At 40.4% G+C, this 26,415-nt stretch overlaps 1 protein-coding gene across 1 annotated transcript in view; it reads right to left on the reverse strand.

The window, feature by feature from the left end:
* Positions 1-26,125, reverse strand: part of MARCHF11 (membrane associated ring-CH-type finger 11) — a 119,095-nt gene extending 92,970 nt beyond the window's left edge. The window contains exons 1-2 of the mRNA XM_027125349.1: positions 25,377-26,125; positions 24,066-24,221 (exon numbers count right to left, since the gene is read on the reverse strand). Of these exons, the coding sequence (XP_026981150.1) occupies positions 24,066-24,221; positions 25,377-25,895 (675 nt within the window). The 5' untranslated portion in view covers positions 25,896-26,125. The remainder of the gene's footprint in view (positions 1-24,065; positions 24,222-25,376) is intronic.
* Positions 26,126-26,415: the final 290 nt, after the last annotated feature.

The raw sequence follows: 26,415 nt of genomic DNA on the forward strand, positions 1-26,415 counted from the left end.
CCACCTGCAAGGCCACTGGGGTGCACCCTTGGTGGCACTAACACGTCATGAGGAAATTTCTATAAAGTGTGTTTTTCTTAATCTGCCTCTAAAATTTTGCACACTTTAGGAAATTTTCAGGAAAAATGGGGGGGGGGCAGTTGCATTCAACAGCATATCTATTTAATGAATGATCAGAGTATGAAGTAAGCGTGCTATTAGGAAGCAGCGGACGTGAATTTAGTTTTTGTTAAAAGAAAAACAACTTGTAAGATTAAATTTATGGGAAAATCATATATGTGTATATATATGTGTGTGTGTGTGTGTGTGTATACCCACACACAATGAGTCAAAAAACATACACATCATAAATGTAACACTACTTCACGGTCCCAGACGATTTCTATACCCCTTATAAAACAATGGCTACCCAGAAATTGACCAAATTCAAGCGGCTATGTGGGATTTTCCTCTCCTCTTTCCTTCTTTCCTCACTAGCCTACACAGACACCAGCAACATTTGGCCATCTTCCCCGACCCCTGGCACCAAAGTCCAACTATAATTAGTATTGACCCTTGTCCAAATGCATGTGCACAATGGTGGGTTTGGTGATGAAGACAGGGAAAGAGAGAATAAGTCTCCCATCTTTTCATGGCCAGTTCCCCATGCCACCTATTAATTCTCCCCCAGCCAACAACTAGGCACCTTGTGAGCCGCCCCTTACCCATCTCCTTACCCAGGGTCCTACTTACCCTGTCCAGCACTGCTCCTGCCCTGGGGCCCTGCTCTTCCCCCAAGCCCTCACCCCAACTTCCAAGGCCTTCTTTTGAAACCTAAGTGAGGTCTTCCCAGAAAGTCATGAATACATCTTGTTTTAAAGACCTAGTGTCTAAGTGAAATGGAGAATAAGGGCAATGGAAAGTTGAGATGAGGAAGGAGCCTTTTTACACTACAGATGCTTCCTGACTGTGGTTAGAATTAAAAGTCATAAGTACCAAAGCATTGGCAAGGACGTGGAACAGCTTGAGTTTTCTTACACTGCTGGTGGGAATATAAATTCGTACAAGCACTTAGGAAACTCTTTGGTGGAACCTACTGAAGTTATATATACACATGTCCTATAACCCAGTGTCACTGCCTACATACGGCCCAAGTTCTTCACCTTGCCCTATATCCATGTCATTAGCAGTGTAACTTTGCAGTTTTTCCCGCATCTATTGATAAACTTTCTGCTCCTTGACTTTGGACCCAGCCATGTGCCTGGCTTAGGCCAATGGAATGTTGGCAGATGTTGCTTGCATGCTTGGTCATGTTCCCTTGTGCCTAAGCCACCTCCTTAAAAACAACATGTCTGGTGGTCCAAGGGGAAAGACAGCAGTACAGCTAACCAATGGACGTGCATACGACAGTACTACACGGCAATAAGAAAGAGTTAACTACTGATGCATGCAATGACGAATCTCACAGATGTAATGATAAGCTAAAGAAGCCCAAGATAAATAGTCAATACCGTAAGATTTCATTTCTATGACGTCCATAAACAGATAAAACCAATCTAGTTTAATAGACATTAGAATCATGCTTACCTTTGAGAGACCATCTGCAGGGAGGGAGCAGCAGGAAGCGTGCTGGGGACTGACCTGGATGGTGTTTACACAGGTGTGTGTGTATACACACGTAAAAATGCATCAAGCCAGATTTGTGCCCTTCATTCTCTAGGAATCATTCTTCCATGAAAGAGTACACTATTACAAATAAATTACATAATTCTTAGGCTTTAGAGGGGTCGTGTGTCTGCTTCAGGAACAGCAGGAAGCTCTGAGAACCAGTTCTGGTTGCACCAAGACAAGAAGCTGCACAGCTCAGAACCAGGATAGAGTAGGAGGAGGGGCTTGATTCCCCAGGCCCCGGACGCCCGTCACGCAGTTGGAGAGAGTACAGATGAGGAGAAATGTGTTTCCTGCCCCCTCAAATCCAGAAATCAACTCACCTGAGAAGCACAGTATGCGCTGCTACTGGACATACAGGCTGACTGGCCTCCAGGGCAAGCCTGCTAAAGCTACGCTGTCTCCGTGAGTGAAAAAGCACTGCTATTTCCAGACAAGTTAAATGCATTACCCGTTGGTAGGCTGCAGGCAGCCTTTTCTGCCCGTGTAAACGTTCATGTTCATTTCTAGCACTGGTTACTCTCCAGCTTGCTAACCCATCTTCTGAGTTCAGCTCACACTCGTCACTCCTGCAAACTCCCCACATGCAGCCCCTCACCCTCTCCCCCTATTCACCACACTCTAGGCTTAGGTAGTTACCCGTTTCCAGTATTCGCACGGTGCCCTGGGCACAGCTTCATAGATGCATTTCCCACACTGGATGGTAACTTATGTGCTTTTATTCTCCGCTAGGCTATAAGCTCCTTGAGCCTGAAGGCCACAACGTATATGTGATTCCTGGTGCCTGCCTCACTGCATCACACAAACTTTGTTGGCGAAGGAATGCTTTACCCCAACCTAAGATGCTGTTCCCGCCTCTCCACCCATCCAAACCCTAACTTGGATAAATGACTCAATTCAAGTGCTTCCTCCTGTGTGAGGCTCTCTTTGACCTTTCTGGCTACACTGAGCTTCCCCTTCGCTGAAACCCTGAGACCTTTAAGGGTTCATTGTAAGTATCTCTCATCACTCCCCATCAGCTTCGAGTTTGCATGTATCTTCCCAGTTAGATTTTTAATTATCAACGTCAATATTTTAGCAAATGTTTTTTCTAGCTATCTCTTTACGTTCATAGATACGTTTAGATATATAGATATGAATCTACATATCTATTCAACTACTAAGTAGAATCAGAGCATACATGTGTTCTGGAACCTCCTTTTTGTCCTCGAAATAGGTTGTAGGAATTCTCCCAAGTCAATACACTTCATTGGCTTCGTAGTACACCACTGTATGGTGTACTACACCCTTATGGATGAGCATTTAAGTGTTTTCCAATATTTCTGTGTCACAAACGAGGCAGAAATCCATATCTTAGTACATACATCATTTCAGACTGGTATAATTATATCCTTAGAGTAAACCTCTTGAGGTGTGATTGCCAAGTCAAAGAGTCAAAGATTTTATATTTGTATAAACATTCCTAGATTACTTTCCAAAAACACAGTGTCAGTTAATAAGCCCAAATCCTTTGCCCAGAACCATTCCTCCGCCACATCCCACTCTTTGAGACTGATTAATTACTTTCTCTCCTAGAAGGACAAAAACCTGGCAGCTTAATTTTGCATTTTGCCTTAAGAGTGTGTGTGTGTGTGTGTGTGTGTGTGTGCACGCATGCACGCGCGCACGCGCGCACTATTGAAAGGCGATATCAATCAGAGTTCTCCCTTCCATGTCTCTAGTTACTGCCACAAGTAAACATTTCAACTCTCATTCTTAACACTGGCAATAAACATATGAAAAGATACCCAATGTCCCCACTAATCAAAGGAATGCAAATAAAATAATAATGACTGTTTTGGTTTTATTTTCTTGTTGTTTTTGTCATTTGGGGGTGAAGGCAAAGAATAATATTCTCTGTTGATGCAAGTGTGGGGAAAAGACACTTATGTTCATTTTTTGGTTCTCTTTCCTAATTGCGGTAGCTAGCACTTCCAGAAAATTTTCAAACTACTGTGGTGACAGCAGCGCGCATGTTCTGATCCTGACACTAGTAGTTGTATTTCCAGCATCTCGGTCATCAAGCACGAAAAAGTTTTTAGTTGAACTTTATATTTTTATTTATATTTCACTCACAGTTCGCTTATAATTAAATGACTTTTACCAAGTGAAGCTTTTGCATATCTTTCAAGATAAATATACACTGATTCAGATGCTTACGATGGGTGTGATATAAACCAGACGGTTTCTACCTGCCTACCAGTCTGTCTAACAAAGAACTTTTTCAGTTTCTGCCCAAACATGAGGTTTGTTCCACGTTTCTGGACTAACGTGCAAAAATATAGTTAAAACATATGTCCTGAGTGTATGTACAGCATAAGAATAATAAGTACTATCAAGATCCATGTCACAAACCGTATCAAGCCCTGTTTATTAATTTCATCTTAGAGAAACTAAGCCACATTTTGGCAAGATCCAGTCTGATGCAAAGAAATCCTGTTTGAGACAAGATAGATATAAAACCACAGGATAAGATTACCTATAAACAGCTTTCACAGCAAAATCAGACATCCATTTCTTACCCTCAGTGAGACACAAATGGAGCCCAAGATGTTTCATCACTCCTTCCCAAAGTTTATGAAATAAAGTGCCCCCTGATGAATCCAATTTCAGGAACTGGCATTGTTTCTAAATTCTGCTTCCTCTATTTGGCTAAGAATAAATCTGTTAAAATATTAAGATATTTTAACCAGTAAGTGGTATCATGTTTTCTCTCCCCGCCTGCAGCTACTTATGGTATCTTTGAACTAAAAGCATCTCTGCTTATTACTGTGATCAAGCACTGACCACGTCATTTGGACCACACAGAGAATAGATTACGTTAATGTAATGTAATATTGTAGATTTGTATAAAATAAATATTATGGCACTAAATGCACACATTTTACAATCAATCAATCATTCACTTTATTTAACTTCCTTTATTGATGTATCATTGTCCAATGTTATACACATGGCTAGGATGGAAAAGTAACTCAGGCACCAGTTCTGCCCTCAAGTGCTTCCTGGTGCAATGGAGAGACAAAATGTGGACACAGTTACAGAAGCACAGAAAAGATAAAGTGTCGTGGTAGTTCCAACAGGAAGATTACGCACATTTTGGAGTGATCAGAGATGTCTCAATGGACATGTGGCTTTCGGATTAGACTCAAGAAGCAAGAGGAGATTTCTCCATGTAGAAAACAGAGAAATCGCATTCCTAGATGACAAAGGAGTGTCATCGGCACAGGAACTAAGACAGGGTTCACGGTTTGTGCTGGGAAAACAAGAATAACTCTTTGGCAGGATCACAAGAAGAAGCACAGGAAGCAGGCATACTTTTGGTAACTTCAGATACGGCCAGCTCGGTTAAGACCTTGACGTCAACACCATGCTAGGGAGCATGAATGTGACTCTGTAGGCAACTGGTAGCTGCTGAAGAGGCTCTTAAGAAGGGGTACAGCATGCTCAGAGTTGTGTTTAAGATGTGGAAAAGGTGGAGTTCTAAGTATTTTAACAAAGATTGCACACAAACTTAAGTGTGGTATTCTTTATACTTCAGGACACTTATATTCAATAAACTGAGTATTAACTGATAGATGTACGTATTGATAGAACTTATAGCAGAGACTGCTAATCGTTGCTCAATACCTATTTATCCCTTTTGTTAAAGTCCTCCCAAAATTAGGCTGGTCACAGCCTACCAGAATAAAGACCAAACAGTTCCTAGTTTGCCTTGCAGCTAGATGTGATCATCAGACTAAGTGGTAGCCCATGGGACATAGTCTGAAGTACTGTGCCCCACTTCTGAGAAGTGGCCTCTAGACATTTCCACACATCTCTAGAGGAGTGTTCTTTCCCTTCTTTTTTCCTTTGTCCTGGAATGTAGATGTAATGTCTGAAGCTGAAGCAGCCATTATCGGCAATAAGATGAACTTGAGATGGAGGTCACATATATCAGGACAATAGGAGGAAGAGCTTGGACTCTGACACATGGAGCACCTGCACCGCCCCAGAGCACCTTACCTGACATTTTTATGAAAGAAAGAAAGAAATTCTTATATTTTCTGAGCTTCAGATATTTTGGATATTCACCACTGGCATCTAAACCAAATCCTATCTGACATGGTTGGGAAAGGAGCTTTCTGTAGCTACATGTCCAACAAATCTGTTAGCTTCACCTTAGGAACTCAAAAATTCTGTAAGGGGTGGGGCAAGCTGTACTGGACAATCCAATTAAACTTGAGAAACTGCATCCAATAACTGAAGAAAACACATTCTTTTCAAGCACACATCACACATTTACAGAAATTAACCATATAGCTGGCCAAAATTCAAGTCTCACCAAATATTGAAAGACTGAATTCATATCAAGTATGTTTTCTAATCACAAGGCTATCAGTAACACAAAGATAATCCTCATACGTTTAAAAATTAACTGCATGATGACTTGTTAATGTCTCTATCCCAATTAGATTCTAAGTTATATAAGAGAAACTGACAGATCAAGCTGGCCAAGAAAAGGGGAAAAGTTTGTAATGATGTGAACGTAAATTTTTAAACAAATAAACTTGATCTCAATCAAAAACAGGCAAAGGATATGAACATATTTGCACACACACAGAAATGCCAATGGTTAGTAAACACAGAAAGCAGTATTCCACCTCACTAATAATTAAGAAAATGCAATTTAAAATAACAAGCTATTACTTGTATAAAACATTAATAATTTAGTTTACTAGTAATTAATAATTGATGATTTCCAGTGTTGCTGAAGATACAGAAAATGGCCACTGTCTCACGCTGCTGACGGAGAGTCATATTAATACAGTGCTGATGGTGGTCAATTTGCAAGTGTCTTTCAAAAGTTTAACGGCACGTACTTCATAACCCAACATTTCCACATCTGGCTCAATCCTACCGTAATGTTCCCAACATGTGTGTAGGGTTATCTGCAGCATTTTTATAACAGTGAAAAATTATAAACTACCTAAGTGTCCCTCAACAGGAAAACTGTTAAATAAATTGTTAGATTCATTCTGAAGAATATAATTAATGCATTAGTTAAAAAAATAATAGTCATGTGTGATGACATACTATCAAGTAAAAGAAACTAAAGAATAAGGCACGAAGTGAGGGAAAAATACTATAGATACACAAACATATATGTATATACGTTTAAATGCATTCTTCAAAAAGTACTAGAAGGCTACAGACCAATGTTTTAACAGTGATTACCTGGATTGGGGTGGGGTCTTGGGGGTAAAAAAAGAGAGGAATTATCCATTTTACTGGTCTCTGTATTATCTGAATTACTAAAATTTTAACATACTTTTTATTATGTTTTCCTGAGTTACTTGTGTAGTTAAAAACAGTTCAGTAAATTATTAAATTTACCCCAAATCTCATAGTGATATGTGGTGACTCATAAACTAGGATTCAGGCTCCTTAACAGGTCGGAAAGTGTTTTTCCATTTTCCCAAAATGATTTAAACTTTTCTGAACGCCAGAGAGTTTGATTGATCCTGTACATGCGGGCACAACTTATACTGAAGCACCTCCAAGTGAGACACATTTTTCTACACGCTCGTTCTTACAGCATTTGTGAGAATTAAGTCAGGCAATGCCTCTTAAGCACACAAGAGCTCAATAAATGGCAGCTATTAGTATTATCAGTTAGAATCTCTATAAGCAATCCTTGTAGTGTGACACAAACTTTACAATAAATGTGCTTATTTTCTGAGCTCATCAAAGGCTCAGCCACAGTCAGCCTGAGAAAGCGTGTACAAGGGGAGATGCCCAAACATACTCTACATCCTCCTACACCAGATCGCTCTCAACCACACTTAAGAAACATTTTCAGTCCTGGAAATGATGTACTGGGATTTGCTTAAAGTAAACACTTGTCTGATCTACATCACTTTACACTGTTGCTTGCCATGCAATCAAGTTAGTTGTAATCCATAAATATCTCTAAGTATACAAAGCAATATAATTTTTGTACTGAGTTCTGAATGGATTTACTAGATCCTTAAAAGATAATAATCATATAATTTAATCATTGTAAAGTCACTTTGCTGGCACTGTTTGGTTTTGATCAGACATGTAGAAGAAATTCCATTATCAGACTCTGATACCACATGAGAAATGAGCTCGTTTCTAAAGTGCTGGCCAAATTCTGACTCACAATTGATAAAGAGTTCTGTGTTACTTTTTATATCATAGAACTGTCATCCATATATAATTAGCACCTTATCTGAAGTATAGTTTGCCTTCAAACTATAAACTAAAACTGCCTTCAACGATGGCCAATATTCTCCTAGTCCTTTATGGAAATACTAGTCTTATGTCAATGTGGAGCTGCTGGGAAACGGTTAAAGGAATATGTTTTAATACAGAACGTGTAATGCAGATACATTATTGATGTAAGAATTTCTCTCCTTACTCTCAATGAAACTTCATGTTATTTCATTGAAAACTGTCCCAATTTGCTATCAACCCTTTGCTGCAATACCACCATAAAATGAATACGCTCTGTATTTTGCTAAAGACTTAACTGCTGAAAACATGTTATTGTTCTCGCGAAATAATTTTAATTTACTTGTGTTTATTTCATTTAGCACCTATGGTCTGCTACTCAGACAAAAAGGCATTTACTAAGTAACATAAGCCATTTTCCTCACCCTATGAAAATCTGAGGAAGAACATTTTTCTAGCTGTCTAGAAACATACACGATCTAGCTGTCTAAAACATACACGATCAAGATATTCAGCTACAAATTAACCACGCTAATTTATGCAATCATTATCATGTTTAGCTTTTTAAATCTTCTCTGAAATCTATGCTGGCCTCAAAATACTTTCCAATTTTTAATAAGGCAAGAGTATCTTTATGTAAAAGGCAGTGTACTTCTTTTATATATTTATCTGTTCACTTAAAGTCCCCCCCCCACTTTATCCCTATTTAAAATATATTTAATGAATGTTATGCTCCCATAGTCATCTATCGGAAGCCTCATATACCTACAGGCCCCCACCCGGCCTGTGATGCTGGAAACCACAGTGTTGAAATGGTTTTCCCCGACAGAGCATAACATCCTTTCCACCTTTTACCATGCTTTCCTGTCCTTCTTAATAAATGAGTTACTCAGCCAAAAAGGCAGGGACAGTGTTACTAACCAAGTTCTTTGAGCTAGTTATGTATTGTTCATTTTCAGTAACTAATAGGTCAACTTTTCCAAGCACTGAACTAAGAGTAACTGTGGCCTCATTGCTCTGGAAAGGATAGTCACATACTTCCAGACAAATAATCTGTTTGTCTAATACCCACTATTAATGTTCTTGAAATGCTTTGTACCTCCAAAATAAAAATATAGTTCCCATTTAGAAAAAGAAAATTCTATCTTTCCTTTTTCCTTCCTCTATTTCTTTTTTTTTTTTTTATTCCAGTTATTTCCAGGGTACAAAGCCTTTCCTGGGAACTCAAAACCAGACAGAAACACTCACTCTTCATGGTCCGTCCCCCGAGTGACGAACCTCAGGAGATGGCCGGGACCGCTTAATTAAGGTTCCTCTGGTTGTTAGCTAAGAACTTAACCCTCTTGGAAAAAATTTTCTCCCTCAAGCAAGATGACCTGCCATTAGTAAAGACAATCAGCAGTAATTAAAAACCTCATTTTCACACATAGTTCCTAAGTGTTACATCATGAAAATTGCTTCTCATCTAATACTCTTTAAAAATATTGCCCTGAGCAAAATAAAAGGCCCTCTTTGAAAAAGACTAAAGCTGAACAAAAGAAGCTGAAATATAATCAGTTTCTCTTTCAAATAATAAAACTGCCCCAATATTTGGTCAACAGTTTTTCTTAAATACATGAATCCAAATAAGGGATATTCTTTTCATCTTATTTCAAAAATATCTAAAATACTTGATAATCAATGTGTTACAAATACTTTGGCAGAGACGCTAGATGTCGTAATTATCTTCTGTTTAAACTTGTTGTACCCAAATATTCAATGGGCAATCAAAATGTGAATGTACTCCCTAAAATAACTTTAAATGGATTTAACATTCTGCTTGAGTTCACATGATTTATATTCTTAAACTATTTAATAAGTAGTTATTCCAAAATCTCTGAACAGACTAAAGTTTAAACCCCCAAACTTGCAAAGGGGAATAAAAAAAACAGACAAGGTTTGATATAATCAAAATCTAATCAAATTGGGGGGTGGGGGGAAGTGCCTATTCTGAAACAAATTAGGTAAATAATAACAGATGTCAAAGCCTTTTAAGTAAATGGAACCTAGGCCAAATTTATTTTCAAACGAGATGAAAAAATATATATATAAATATCTCTAACCTAATGGAATTCTGGGCACCATGGGTCAAATTTCGAGAACATGACTGTAGTTATCAGGAGACACTAGAGGGCAGAGTTGCCCAAAGAAGCTCTTCTGACATCTAATTAGCAAAAGGGATACCAATAATCAGATGCTTGCTCTTTATATAAACCCTCAAGATACTGACTTCTCTTGAAAGGTTTTAGACTTTTAACAGATGATCTAAACTAGTCCAGTACAATCAAACAAACAAAGGAAACCCACACTAGGGCTCCCTGGAGAATACTTGTCCTAAGAATGATCTATCTTCCTTCCTGTACATGTTCATGACTACAACATCTCACTCCCCATGAAACAACCATCACTTTTCTCCTGAATAAAAGATCTTACTAACCCACTTATGCTCATGCCTTCGAAAGCTAGGGGCTTTAAGTTTCAGATGACATTTCCCATCAAATCTGGGGAACGGATTATTCCCAGTACCATAAGCTCAAACAAAATTTGTCTCCATATTAGTAAAAGTTTTCTGAAGAGGAGGAAGAAGTGTTCAACCTTCAGAACTCCTTTGTGTTCATTCTCTGTCAATGACAGAGATTCAACAAAGATGGGCTGCCTGGCATTCCACTGCACTGATTAATGGAAGCCATTTATGTCAAGTGGATTTTGGAAGTCCAAATATCAATTTCTGTAGCTCTAAGAGCAACATAAAAAGTCATTTCCCCTCTTTCAGCCACTGCATGACTTTCATAGTGGCCAAGTCATGTACAAGCCACATCAATAGCTCCTAATTATAGTAACTTGAAAATTAAAGCCTCACACATTCATTCCCCAAAGAGCCAAGTTTCCTCGATGGCATTCCATGAGGTGATGGAGCTTCTCTTCAAAACAATCCATCTCAGAAAATGTGTGTTTTTCAACAGAAATAAAATGTATTTGTCCTAGAAGAGTGTTTTATTATCACTGTATTTATAAAATATACTCATAAAAATCAGTATTTAAAATAGTTATAATTCAAATAGGCTGAATTTCTCATATGTTTCTCATATGTGATGATGGCTTTTAAGATCCTAACCCCTTGATAATTCTGTAGCTTGAACAGTGAATGTGACAACATAAACATATATTTTAAATAACTCAGGAAGAGCAAATTGAGCATTTGTGATTCTTAGAATCTAGAATACATTTTTCACTATTTCTCACTACTCGTTTTCTCTTAATACCTGTCTGATCGTACCTTTTTTTCCTGGCTTTTAAAACCAATGTCTTGAATATTCATCATAATATCCAAGATATACATACAACGGATCAAGGAAATTGGGCCCCTGTTGAGGCATTTAATATATTGATGCAAATTATAAAACTATAGGCTGTAAAATATTGACCTCTCCAGTCCACTCGTGGAAAACTAAAACTCAGAATGAAATGTACTTCAGCAGGAAAACTAATCATGGTAAACATTCACTAGTGTATCTTATTTCTAGAAAGCCATAGATGAAGAATTTCTGTCAATCAACATCAAAGATGGCCTTCCCTAACCACTTCATCTAAAATTTTAACCACCCCTCTCAACATTTCATATCCCCCTTCTTTGTCCAGTGTTTTTCCCTTAGCACTTACCATTAATTAATTTACGAATTCTTTTACTTGGAATTTTTACTTGTATATTATCAGTCTCCCTCTCTGGAATGTATGCCCTCTGAGGGCAAGGATTTTATTTCTTTTGTTTATTCTTTTTTTCATCTCCAGTCCCTAGAACAGTGCCTGGCACCTAGTAAAGTACTTAATAAATATTTGCTGGATTATTAAATGGATGAATAAATAAATGAATAAACAACAAATCCAAAACCTGGCAGAACTGTACGTGTTCCAACAGAATAACAGATCCTTCTAAATTGATAATTGCACAAAAAAAGCAATCTCAACAACATTCGTTGACTTTCGTAAGGCTCTATTTCAGGAATAACTATATACAGGTCCAAATAACCCAACTATATGCTGTCTGCAAGAGACACACTAGAGATTCAAAAACCAAATAGGTTGAAAGTAAAAGAATGAAAAAGATACATCACAAAACAGTAACCAAAAGAGAGCTGGAGTGGCTATACCAATATCTTAAAGATAAAAATTGTTACTAGAGACCAAGGCCATTTTCTCATGATAAAAAAGTCGATCTGTCAAGAAGATTTAACACTTACAAATGTATTTGCCCTTAATAACAGAGCCCCAAGGTATATAAAACAAAAACTGACAGAATTGAAGAGAGAAAAAGACAATTCAACAATGACATTTAGAGACTTCAATACCCCACTTTCAACTAGACAAAAGATCAACAAGGAAATAAAAGACATGAACAACACTAAAAACTAACTACACCAAGCAGAACTTTATAGAACACACCACTCAACAACAGCAGAATACGCACTCTTCTTAAAAGCACATGGAACAATTCTACAAGATAGACCATATGTTAGACCAAAATCCCTTACCCAAAACACTTTGGGCCATATGTGTTTCAGAATTCCAAATTGTCCAGATTTTGAAAATATGATATGGTACATTTTTATTGTATTATGTAATATCCCACATGCTCAGCAGGATCTAGGTCAACATCCTGTAACCAATCACAATATTTCTATGGCACAATATATGAAAGTTGACACTACCTGAGATAAAGACTATAAATAGCTTCAACTCAGTTCAGGTGTTTTGTCACAAAATAAATTACAAAAATTTTTTTTAACTCTTGCTTCTACTTTCAAAGCATTTTTCAAATGGATCCACTCTTCTTCATCACTGCTGCCATCATCCTAATATGAGCGCCCCTGTTATGTCCTTCCCAGCCATCGGGGAGCATTCTAGCAGCACCCCTGCTCTCAGCCCAGGCTCCTTCCAACCCAGTCTTTACAAGGTAACCAAAGGCATTTGTTACTTTTATTATATTGCTCCTCTGCCTGAGACTCTACAGTGATGTCCCATTGCTCCTAGAGTGAAACACGCCTCCCTCACGATGGCCTCCGTGGTAAGGTGCATCCCGGCTTCCCCAAGGTCTCCTACTCCTACTCACTCGTGGACTTCTTACTCCCTTCAACGCAACAAGCTCTTTCCTACTTAGAGTCTTTAGTCTAGCCGCTCCCCCTTCCAGAATGCTCTTCAAAGAGTTTTTTCAGAGGGGAATCATCATCAGTCTTTAGATCTAAGCTCGGATGTCATCTCTTCAAAGACTTTCCCTACCCCTTCTATCTAAATACACTTAGCCTTCCCCATACCTTTAAAACAAACAAACAAACAAAACACGGGGGACTTCCCTGGCAGTCCAGTGGTTAAGACTGCAGTGCTTCCACTGCAGGGGGTGCAGGTCGGATCACTGGTCAGGGAACTACGATCCCACATGCTGCACAGCGCGTACAAAAAATAAAAATTTTTTTTTAAATTTTTAAGAAACTGAATTTTAAAGTTGCTTTAGATGTACATAAAAGTTGCAAAGATAGTACAAAGAGTTCCCATATATGCTGCGCACAGTTTCCTCTACTGTCAACCTCTTACATTGCTAAGGTACATTTATTTACAACTTAGTAAACCAACCCTGGTACGTTACTATAATATTAACTAAGCTCCACACTTTACTAAGATTTCACTAGTTCTTCCCTAATGTCCTTTTTCTGTTCCAGGACTCCATCCAGGACACCACATGACATTTAGTCATCATGTCTCCTTAGCTTTCTCTGCTCTGTGACAGTTTGTCAAACTTCCCTTGTTTTTTCTTCACAGTGTTGAAGAGTACCGGTCAGGTATTTTGCAGACTGTCCCCCAACTTGGTTTGACCTGCTGTTTTTCTCATGGTTAAACTAGGGCTATGGAGTTTTAGGGGGAAGACCACAGAGATAAAGTAGTCTCATTACATCATACCGAAGGCATACAGTATCAACATGACATCACCGATAATGTTAAACTTGGCCACCGGGCTTAGGTAGCATTTGCCAGGCTTCTCCACTGTAAAGTTACTCCCTCTCCCCACTTTCCACTCTGTAACCAATCTACTCTTTGGAAACAAGTCACCAAGTACAGCCCACACTCAAGGGCCAGGGGGAGTTGAGGTCCACCTCCTGGAGGGGACGGTATATAAATAAATAATTTGGAATTCTTCTGTAAGGGAGATTGTCTATTTCCCCCATTTACTGATTCATTCAGTCATTTATTTATATCAATATGCACTCATAGATGTTCATATTAGAGTTTAGGTTATAACCCAAAACTACATTATTTGTTTCATTGCTCAAATCACTCCTGGTTTAGCCGCTGGGGGCTCTTTCAAGTTGGCTCTTATGTTCCTTTGCTATGCCTCATCCTTTTGTCTTTTTGAGCACTCCACTTTCTGGAGCAAGATACTCCAGTCTCATCTCGTGTAAGAATAGCACCTTGTATGAGACTGGTTCCTTTTATTGGAGAATGGTTTTGGAAACCAAGATCTGGTGCTAGGTAAACTTATTGTTACTGGGGTGTTACTATTAGGCCTTCCCAATAGACAGAGCTAGGAAATGTATATGTGTATACTAACCCATGCACAAGCACAGATCTAAAAATATTTCCATATGTAACCGTTTGTATCTATATTAAGCAAAGCATGAGTTTATACTGATGTTCCCACCTCTAATCCAGTATCACATGATTCGTTGTAGGATTCCATTTTTTTAATCACTCAGATTCTTTTCCACTGGAATTATTAACATAATCTAAAATTACCTAGTTTGTTTGCTTACTGTTTGTCCCTTATCATCAAGAATTTAAATTTAGAAGCAGAGGTCTTGCCTGTTTTAAGAAACTCTGGAGCTCTAGAACCTAGAACAGTGCCTGCAACATGGTAGTGGTTTATTGATCAGTGAAAAAATAATCGAAAAAGAAGTACTGATTATTTGATTTATAGTAGGAGAAAAAAAGATGAAATATTTTGAGGCTACCCCTTGATATGAGTAAGATCATCTTCTAAACGAAAAATAAACGCATATTCATCCAACGCTATGCCCTGTTATATTAATAATCTCCACGCATTCACCATCACTTGGCATTGGAATTTCCCCCACAAGCAATTCAAGGAACGCTTGACAATTTTCCCCTAGAGTTTACTGTAGTAGAGCTTAATCATGTCCAAAATGAAAGTAACGTATTTCTTCCTCAGATTTCCTCCTATGTAACATATACTATCTTCAGTCTTAGTAGGGTGTAGGTCAGAGAGAAGAGGCAGACAGGAGGTAGGGAGATTCCTCACCCATCCTTACACGTTTCACTAAACTACCCAAGGAGGTTTCAGTGTCTTTCCCCCCATAGTCTAAGGACCATGTGTCACTCAAAGCTACAGTTAGTTGTAACTTTGTTGGCTTAGCATTTTCCTACTTCTTTCTACTACTTCTCAAATTGCCGAAAAGTCTTGTCTAGATCTGAAAATGCCTTTCATAGAAGCTACTGTGGTATGAAAGGTAAAGAAAGACAGTTCGGGAGGGGATTGAAAGGGATTTTTCATTCAAGATTTTCTTTAACCTTCCAGGTTTGCACTTGGGCATGCTTGTTGGTCCTAGAGAACACAATGTGAGCAAGGGCTGTCACCCCTGTTCACTGTATCTTTCTCTCCAAAGAACTGGAGGTTCCCCCCGGAAACCTCCCATCTACTTGCTCCCACTAAAAAGATATGGGTATGTCAAGAAAAGAAAGAAAGAGGTGGAAGGAGGGTAAGAGAAATACTGAATGCTCAATGTATGCCTGGCAAATCCTGTGCTCTTTACTACCCTACTCTCAAGATTGCAACTAATTTTACCAAAATTTGGTAAAATTTTTTTAATTTTCTTTATTTTTTTTCCTTTAAATTAATAGAGGGGGCACTTACATACATACTGATATTAAAATCTGCAAATGTAACACAGAAAAGAAGTTAATACTGGGGCGGGGGGAGAAAAGAGCAAAAGTCTTTCCCGTGGCTTCTGGAATATTCTTTCACAATACGTAAAATCCCCTAATATTTGTGAGAGATGTTATCCTTCTTAAAATCTTTTTTTTTTAAAAAAAAACAAGCTGAACAAACCAAGGCAAGCCTGTATATAGTTCTTGAAATAGTTCCTTGTTTATCTGAACTATTTTGTACCTCGGAGCCATGACACGTAAGTGTCAGCGCACAACTGCACGTCCATATATAACAAAGGAGTGCCCAGAGGGTTCCCGAAATAAGAGCTTGATGCTCAGTTCATATGAGGAGGGCCCCCTACGCCCAAATTAAGCCTTGGCCACTTGCACATAATTAGCATACCAAAATGAGAAATGAAACCAAATGGCACATTAGGGCCATGGAACTCTGTTAACCTGTTAAGGATACAGTGCCCAGGTGTCATCAGTCAAAATGAACTACGTCAAAGAGATGAAAACTGAAGAAAAAAACAGGTTTCCAGACAGTAGCTTTCAGAGCATATACACCTAAAGGAAGGACTGAATAAGAAATACCTCCCCAGTAAGTTCTCTTATCGACTCTACCTACACAGAAACGCTTCCAGGTTTTCGTCACGTCTTCCCACGGGACTGCTCCCAGCCCACCTCTACTCATGTGGGACTTCATTTGGCTGAGTCATAAGAACAGCTGTTGAATTATGAGTTATGGGCACAGGCAAGAAGCTGTCGAATGTCCGAGGATACAGAAAGCACAAGCCACAAGTGCAGTTTTTCTTGGCCAAGTCCTCAGTGTCTGCCATCCATTTACTTGTAATTGTAGGTGATTATCTCGTCCCCTCCCTGCCACTCTGAAGGGTCGGAAGCACTCTAGCTGTGCCCTCAGAGTCATCCCATTCTACTCTTAGAAGGTCCGAAAATAGAAGGAAGCCGAGTTTCCTTTGTTCCAATCCTTTCAGCAAACATCAGTCACATCACAGCAAAGCCACGCGCCAAGACAAAGCAGGAAATGAGTAAGGGATAAAGAGTCTGTTCTCTTGCTGCCTTTCCCTGTGTTGGAGTATTGCACTCACCAGTGGAAACTCATTTTCGAAGTTATGTTGCAGCTGTACAAACTGCTCATTGAAAAAAAAAAAAAAAAATCCGTCACCTTGTTTTCAGCCCAGTGGCAGATTTCACATCAAAAATATTATACCCAGTAGACATTCCTAGCAGTTCATCTATATCTTCAATCATACAGTAAAATTTCCAACAAATTATTCAAATTCTCTGAACAAATGCTAGATGAAATCCTTCAACCAGTGACAACCTCAAGAAACCAAGTGTGTCACACATGGGTAATTTCACATTCATGGAGGCTTTTCTCATGACATTTTATTTTCTGAATAGAGCAGATATGTCTCACTGGAAGCATTTTTTTTTATTTTAGGTTTTTAAAAATAGATCCTGCTCTTAAGACTTCTTCCTGTGGTCTGAAGAACTGAACATATTTTCCCAGGCAGATTCAGAATAGAATTATCAGATCAATTTAAGAACAAGTTGAAAATTGACAGTAGATGGCTAATGGGTGAGCGGTAAATGCAACTTGTTTCCTTAAGTCATATTCTCACTGCATAAATATGAACATGACCCCCATGATTCTCTCTACCTTTCTAAAACACTGACTCATGTATTCATTCACTCATTCATACCACAAATACTCACTGAATACCCACAAAGTGACCAAGAAAATGACTGTCAAGCTACATTGAGCTGTGTCACATAGTCTTTTCCAAAATCTATCCCACTCAGATCTTCCTTTCTTCTACAGGCAGCTGAGTGGAGAGGCCAAGAGAGCAAAGAAGAGCAGGCCGTCGAAAGGAAAATACATTTAAAAAGAGCTATAAAGAAGGTAGAAAAGCAAACACATGTGGAGAAGAGAGTTCTGGAGAGTTATCACCATCGGGACCACATCAGCCCCAATCCTCTCTGCATAAAGGATAAAAGCAAACACCAGTCCACGATGCCCTAAATGGTCCCCATCTTTTTTTTTTTTTTACTACCATCTCAGAACCATCTGGCTTTGAAACAAATTGTAAAATCACTGTACATATGGTCTATACAGTAAATAAGATGGCTAGAGTAGTAGACAAAGTATAATTTACATATTTTATTCACTAGAGGATCATTAATCTGTTCTAGTGAGTAAAATGCAGATTTGAGTGTTTTGAGAATTAGTAAGCAAATGAAACAAAAATCACCTCAAAGGCCAGAGAGTTGCCTCGTGCTGTGTTCTTTGTTAATTCTGACGTTTTTAATTACCTATCAAATATGTCAGTACATGTATTTAAATATTACGTTTTAACATTGTTCCTTAGTTATTCAGGCATGGTAATAAAAAGCTTCCCCTCTGCTTGTCATTTGCTATCAAACCTATAAGAGCAACAGTTAGAGAAGTAAAAGTGGTGGCTTTACCACTTCAACCAGGCTGTATGTATGCAGACATTCTTAATCCATAAAATACAAACGCCTTGAAGTATTTCAACTGACAGCATGCAACACTGTCACGCGCTGACGTTTTCTTAATACACTTTCAAAATCGCACGTCAATTTTCAATGAGGATTTGTCAGTCTCTTCTAGTGCATCAGCTATGTCATGAGAACAACTTAATCAGTTCTGAAGAAGGAAATACCCCTTTCGTGACAGAGCCCTATTTAGGAAAATAATGATCAGAGGGCCCTCAAGAATTTCATTAAAGTTCTATAAACGCTTTACAAATAGGTTCAGAAGCTGCACCTTAGAACAGTAGCCAAGGTGAACCTACCTAGTGCCAACTTCCTCTCTAATTCAAAACTATCATGATGAACCCCATCATGATAAGAATATGGATAAAAATGAAAACTACCCTCCTTCCTAGGAGTCTCTCCAGTCATTCTCACTGCTGTAAGAAGACTTGCTGCTGACAGCCCATTTTAAGAGTTTAAAGGAAAAGCAGTAAGGGGAAGACTAATACAAAAGTTAAAGGCTGGTAAAGATGGCCAGGGCTCTACTATCCGCAAAGACAGGTGGCCCATCTGCAAGTCTCAATCCCTACTCCGCAAGTCCCTTGCCAGTCCTTTCCTCTGGTGCTCTGAGTAACAAAGGAAGAGAAAAAGCTGATGGACACCACGATTCGCTGTGACTGATGCTGGACTACCTGCCTGTGTCCTTTGCGATTGCCCCTAGCCCGGGATCTCTGGGGGTTCTTCAACCTCCTGCTTTACTCACATACACCCCAACCACCAGGGGCCTTTCCAAAGCATAAACACACACCGGTACCCAGTGACGCCGAAGAGCGCTGCCTTGTGCTTGGCCACATGCAAAAGCATCTCATAACTCCGCTTATGAGCTGACTCCAATGAAGACCCATGGGGAGGGACGACTGGAGAGTAAATATGCTCCCATGTGCTGAGATCATTATAGCTCACTACATCTGATTTTTTTTTTTTTTTTTTTGCGGTACGCGGGCCTCTCACTGTTGTGGCCTCCCCCGTTGCGGAGCACAGGCTCCGGACGCGCAGGCTCAACGGCCATGGCTCACGGGCCCAGCCGCTCCGCGGCATGTGGGATCTTCCCGGACCGGGACACGAACCCGTGTCCCCTGCATCGGCAGGCAGACTCTCAACCACTGCGCCACCAGGGAAGCCCTACATCTGATTTTTTTAATGCTGATTCCTTCTTTATTTACAATAACAAATTTGGTCAGAAACCAAGGTGGGCTCACCTAGAAAAAGCAGGGAGTAAATATCCAGAGATAAAGAATGATATGGAAAGAAGAGTCATTAACTTCATTTTGGTGACAAGAGATTGAAGGAAATAACGGGGACCTGTGAGCACTGTTGCTGTGAGCAAATGAAGGTCCCCATCTGCTAGCTGATTGAACAAGTAAAAATCATCAGCACCAACACTAAAATGACACCTACTATTGTTAGCACTATTCTAAGCACTCCATAGGTATGTATGTATTTCATCCTCAAAATACGTATAAAACAGGCGCCATTATTATCTTTTAAACATGAGTGAACTGAGGCACAAATAGTTAAGTAACTCGTCCACGGTAACACAGCTATTGCCTTCCGTGAACGCTCTATTTTCCTATGTTTAGGCATTATAGTCCATCCCTTACAAAAAGTTTAAAGTTTCCCGTACAACACTTCATCTAGTAAATGTCATCTCTTCAAACATCTCTATTTCTCGAAAAAGTACTGAAAGCATTCATAACCCTAAATATACTCGCTTAATTAGTTTAAAATATCACCATCTCAAAATAAATTTGATCTTATAGGTTCTTAGATTGCACTTATTTTATACCATACTGTGAGATTCAAAACAGAATTAGCTTTTACTCTTAAAATATCATTAATGCATCATCTTGAATATGGTAATCGATAAAAGAGATTCTGCAAGGAGGTAGGAACGTAAATGCATGTTAATTATTTCTAATGTCTTAATTAACTCCTACTGCTAATGATACAGTAATTAAGGTTTAAATATATTGTAGAGGATACATCAGTTTTCTATTGGGTCGTGTTTAAGCATTAAACATGATTAAACAGATTAATCATCACTAAAATCTCACAAAATGGGGAGATTTAGACCCGAATTCTCATTGAGATTAGAATTCTGTGTCTAAAACTAAGGTTTTAGACACAGTGCAACATGGTTTCCTCACACACACCTGCTTCCTGGTTAGCTCTTCTTCTCCTTCTCTGTCCCCATGTCCCTCTGAGCACCCAGAGGTACGTCATGGCAATAATCACTTCTGAAAGTGGTTTAGTATATGCATCAAGCACCACTGATGAAGTCAAACTCCCATACATTTTTTTAACCTTCTTGATTTCTGAGCCCTGGGAGGGAAGTGATGGTGATGCCTGTTGACTGACCTGGACCTGATGAGGACCAAATGTAAAGACCAGAGTAGGTAGAGAGTGCCATTTTAGAAGCTATCTCCTATTGTGGATTAAAGAGGTCCACTCCCTTTAAAGAAGGGCAGACTCCAGCGGTGGAGTCTATTTTTCCTTCTCTTTAATCTGGTTGATCCTGTGACTTGCTTCAATCAAGGGAGTGCAGCAGACATAAAGGCATGTCACTTCCAAGGCTGGGCCTTAAGAGATCTGCAACTTCCTCTTTTATGCTCCTGGAACCCAATCATCACGGCTGTGAGCCATCCAAATCACATGGAAAGAGAAGTGAGTAACCAGCTGACAGCCCCAACTGAGCTTCCAACCAACAGCCAGCACAAACAGCAAGTCAAATGAGTGAGCCACCTTGCATGTTCCCATCCAGTCAAAACTCTGAATGATGCCGCATGTGGACAGCAACCTCCCAATTGATCTCAGTCAACCCGCAGACTCTTAAGAGATAATACATGATGGTTGTTGTTTAAACCACTAAGTATATGAGGTAGTTTGACTATACAGCAATAGATAGTCAAAGCCTTTCTAGACCCTCAAAGAGACTCAGGCTGAAACCAGTTCCTGCTTGACTTAGCATAACACAGGATTAGTCGTGGTGGACCCAGACACATCAGGATGGCTACAAGGAAGTTGAAAAGAACACTTTCCAGTGGGGGCACAGTGGCTAAGACCATGAACCTCGGAGCCAGACTGTTTGAATCCTGGCTTTGCCTTTTACTAGATATGCACCTAGTAGAGGTTATTTAACTGTTCTGTGCCTCAGTTTGCCTCCATATAAAATAGAGATAATAATATTCTCTACCTCATAGGTTTATTTTGAAGACTAAATATCAGTATCACTATGTGTAAAGCACTTAGAACAGTGCCTGGCACAAAGTAAGTGTTCGGTAAATGTTTATTATTCTCTTGAACGTCCAAGGAACCACCCACTCACAGCTCTGGGAGGGCTCTATACTTAGAACAAAGGGATATGGAAAGTGAAGGGGAGGGTCATAACATGGTTCCTGTTTGATCCTGTGCCATGAGGAAACGGATCTCTGCCATGCCATAAAAGCACGAATATGATAAATGCTAAATCTGATTAGCCTCACACCAGCAAGGGAGAAACCCAAAAATCAGAGTAAATGCTCAGTTTCTGGGTCATCAGTAATAGAAATGTCAGACAATCAGTCACATTTTATCTGAGAATAAACTACTCCTAGGTATAATAATCCACACTTTGGATTTTATAACTGATTTCTGTTCATTAAGTGTCCTGAGCTTTATAAACGTATAATGCAGTCCTGGTAAGTTATGTTCTCAGGCATGATCTGAACTACCATCATCATACTCATATCAGTTCTGTTTCTAAATACTATTTTGCAGTTCACTGCAACAAACAGATCAGGCTACCGATTACAGCAGTTTTTGCATATGTCATAATAAAATTAATCTTAAATGTATTAGTAATACCAGGTTAGTTTTTGGCTTTTGGTTGCTTTTTGTTTTCTTTTGATTTTTTGGTCATATCATATACACACCTCGGGAACTGTTTTTGTTAAAATGATTATTGATTTTTTTTAAATGAAGCAAAATACAGTAATAACTCATTTTGCTATAGGATTAGAATTAGTAACTAGTATTTTTTGCCCCAACCCTTTGTCTCTTCTCTATTTTAAAATTATATCAAGGACCTATTTATATTTACTTCAGAAGTAACCAGCCCAGGTGAATTAATGCCTTGTGGCCGTAAGTTAAAGTTTTTGAAATATTTAGCCACCTTGAACATCTGACCATAGCACTTCTCATGGGACTTTTCACTGGAGCCTCAAAGCTCTCCATTTCTCATCTCCACATACTCTGTTCATAAAATTATTGCAGATTCAATTATACTACTCATATCCTGGTATTTGGACACGTGTCCCTCTGTTTTTCAAGAGAACTATGATGGATCAATAAATTGATACCAAGTAGTTCAATCAATGCAGTTCTGAGAAAATATGTCAGGTTTGTGCCTATCTTCACCATGATAACATCATTCATCCACATTAGTTATTCATCTTCTTTCCAAATTATTTATAAGCCTGAGATCAGCTTGAGAAAATTCATACTTTCATTTCATACCTGCTAGTCATGCCTTAAATGGTGACTATCAGAGATGCAAAGTAATTGCAACTATATGAAGGATGCACAAACTAAAAACTATGAAATTTAAATTATTAATTCAGCATCCAGATTCCTTCTGCAATCACTAACAATTTCACCTGTTTTATTGCTCAATGCAAACTAAATTTGGTAATATAAATAGAAATAGAGAACACTAGACCTTATCACTGTTTCCCTCCTAACTTTAAGTCCCTCTTCCTTTTCCTTCCATTATCTCCTTCGTCTCTGTGTTTTGAACCTACTCTTTTATGTCTGCTGAACTTCAGTCCCATGTCATTGTCAGATCTCATCAACTACTATTCTGCTTTAATCTAAGATGTCATTCTTAATATTATTTTACATCCCACCAGTCTATTCCAAGAACCTGAATCCGTTCCACTATACCAAAAAAAACCAAAAGCCTATTTTTCCATGGGCTTTTGTCGGGTTATGGGCATTATGTTATTATGTGATTATGCACTAAAAGTTTTAAGAATATATACAATTTCGGTAGTATTATTGAGAGTAACTGTTGGGAATACTTCTGCATCCACTATGTAGCTGAACAGAGCAATGAATGAAAGTAGGCAAAATGTAACTGTGAAAAAAACTCATATGAAAAAGAAAGCTTGGTTAAGTAAAAAGACTGTTCAGATTAGAACTAATAGGTTCAACCAAAGTTTTCAGACTAGTAAAGTTTTGCTTTACGTGCATCTATTTTCTGTAAATGGAGCCCGTTTAGAGTTTCAATGCTTAAATTAACAAAATAATTTGTGTAACGTTTCTAATGAATAAAATTGAGTTAATTGAGTGTAAGACATTTGTACCAACTTGCCCTTCTAGAAACAAGGATGGGTATAATTTCATCAATAAACAACAAATAAAGGAGAACATTTGAATAAAAATGGCTTTTGAGTTTCTCAGATAAAAATGTCACAGATTTCTCAAAGCACATCTCTACAAATTCTAAATCTTGGTTTTAGTGTGATTTGCATAAAATGTCTTAAGTAGCATATGCAAATATTCTCATGTCTAGCAACATTATTTCAGGGGGAAAAAATGTCACAAATGTCTACCTGGCAAGGTTGCTTCATTTTAATGGCTATGACATGGTATCTGTAACAGCAGAGTTCACAGGTCCAGGAACCCCTCTCACTGATCCACTTCAGCAAGCAAAGCTGATGTGTATACCGAACGGACCCGTCACATCGGCAGGGGTTTAACAGCTCCCCCTGGAAAGAAAACAACTCAGTATGAATATATATTGTGTCTCTATTTTAAAAATCCAACAGTTGCTTTCTTTTCTTTCAAAGCCATTTACCCAGAAGGATACAAGCATCAAACTCTATCCTAGAAAATGAAATTAAATGTTCATACCTCTGGTGGGAATGCAACTAAAGTCTTAAAACTATTTCAAAGATATTACTTAGAGTTATGACATAAATGTTCTACCAACATACGAAATATCTGCAGGATACAGCTCCCAATACCCTAGGGGAAAAGCTGTACTATTAAATCTCTTTAATAACTTTTAAGTGGACGGTCAGATGCAATTCCTCTGCAGTTATTCTTAATCATTGCTAAAGAAGAAATGCATGCCATCCCAGAAAGTAGCTTGCAATAGCATTATGCTTTTATTTTTTCTAACTGTGGCATCATAAATATTGACTTAGGGGACTATATTCCTGAAAGCCTTCATATTCTTATGCAATTTCCTTACTTTGAAAAATATTAAACCTAATGTTTTCTCAGACCACACATTTTGTAAGAGAGATGTATTATCCCTGTTGTCTTCGTGATTACTCGCATGTAAGTTTGCATGCACCTCTAATGGAGTTTATAATTTTAGAATTGTGTTTCTTTCTTTCACAAGGTCAAAGTAGTTTTAGTTCTCTTATGAAAACTCTAACATGCTTTTCACCTCAGTGATATTGAGTCACCAAAATGGGCAATAAGGAAAGACCCTGCCCTTTTTGGTTTTGACATGACTCACCCCCTGTTTGTCCTCTAAGACTATCTGCCTCACGATACACCTGTAGAAAAGGAATACAGGTTTGTCTCTATGTATAAACCAGACCCATCAAGGAATTCACACAAGAGATACTTATGGCATTAACACTAAAACACCTGAGGAATGTGTAACTGCAAAACCAGGTAGAAAAAATCAAGTGTAGCCCAAAGCAAACACTATTCGCCACCGGGACAATTGTATCTGCTTTCACAGGAAAGGAAAAGGGAACGCGCAGGAGCCGCCAGGCAACCGCTCAGCCCAGGAACCCAGAGGCGGGCGCTGTCCGTGGTGCTGACAGGGCGCCGTCGAGAGCGGGAGCCAGCCCAGTCCTGCCGGACCCCACAGCAAGCTGCGCCCGGGGCCCGCCGGGCCTTACCTGCTCGGCGCCCTGGAAGCAGATCTTGCAGATGGGCTGGTGGTGCTGGTGCTGGTGCCCGGAGCGCCGGTCGTCGCCGCCGCCGCTGCTGCTGCTGCGGCTGCTGCATACCGAGCGCGTCTCGGGCCGGTCGCTGGAGACCCGCCGCTCTCCCTCCCCACCCGCGCGGACCTCCGGCTCCCCGGGGCCCTCCTTCCCCGCCGCCGCCTCCGGGACCGTCGTCTCCGGAAGGCGCCTCGGACCTGCCCCGGAGTCGCCTGCCGCGGCCACCTCCTGCCCTGCCGGCGGCAGCTCCTCCGCGCCGCTGCGCCGCGGGACCACCTCCGCTGGCGACTCGTCTGGCCCCGCGGGGCGCTCGGGGGACGCGGGCGGCGCGGGCAGCGGTGGCAGGTAACGCGGGGGCGCGGGGACCGAGGCTGGCTCTCCTGGCGACGGCGGCGGAGGCGACGGGGGCGGCTCGGCGTCCCCGCTCTCCTCCCCGCGGCGCCGACTGCCGCTGGGGCCGCCCTCAAAGCTCATGGTGGTGGGGCCACCGCCGCCGCCCTCCTGCCAGCCCGGCTAGCGCCCCCGGCTCGGGCTGCAGGCGAAGGGAGAAAGGAGGGGGGAGGAAGAAAGGAGGGAGGAAAGCGGGGCGGGAGGAGGGTGGGGACGGAGCCTGGGGCGCCAGGGGCCGAGGGGCGGGACGGGGAGGGGACGCAGAGGGCCCGGCTGCGACGGCGGCGGCTGCTCCGCGGAACCGCGGGCTCGGCTCTGATAGAGGCGGTGCCGAATTCCGCGGCGCGTGAGAGCCGGGCCGCTGGGGGGCGGGGGGGGGGGGGGGGGCGGGGGCCGGGGAAACCCGGGGGGGGGGGGGGAGCGGCGCAGCAGAGGGGATGGGCCGGGGGGAGGTATTTGGAGGGAACTGGAGCGGGGCGGTAGGTGTGGAGGAGCGGAGGGTCGTTCCCGGGAATGGGGATGTGGAGGGCCGGGTGCGAACCCCGGGGGAGGTGCGGAGACCGCGGGCCGGCATTGGGGGCGTGGGGGAAATCCCTCAGCCGCC

This window comes from Aethalodelphis obliquidens, unplaced genomic scaffold (genome assembly GCF_003676395.1).
Source record: "Aethalodelphis obliquidens isolate GAN/ISIS:26980383/991018 unplaced genomic scaffold, ASM367639v1 scaffold29, whole genome shotgun sequence".
NCBI classification, from domain to species: domain Eukaryota; kingdom Metazoa; phylum Chordata; class Mammalia; order Artiodactyla; family Delphinidae; genus Aethalodelphis; species Aethalodelphis obliquidens.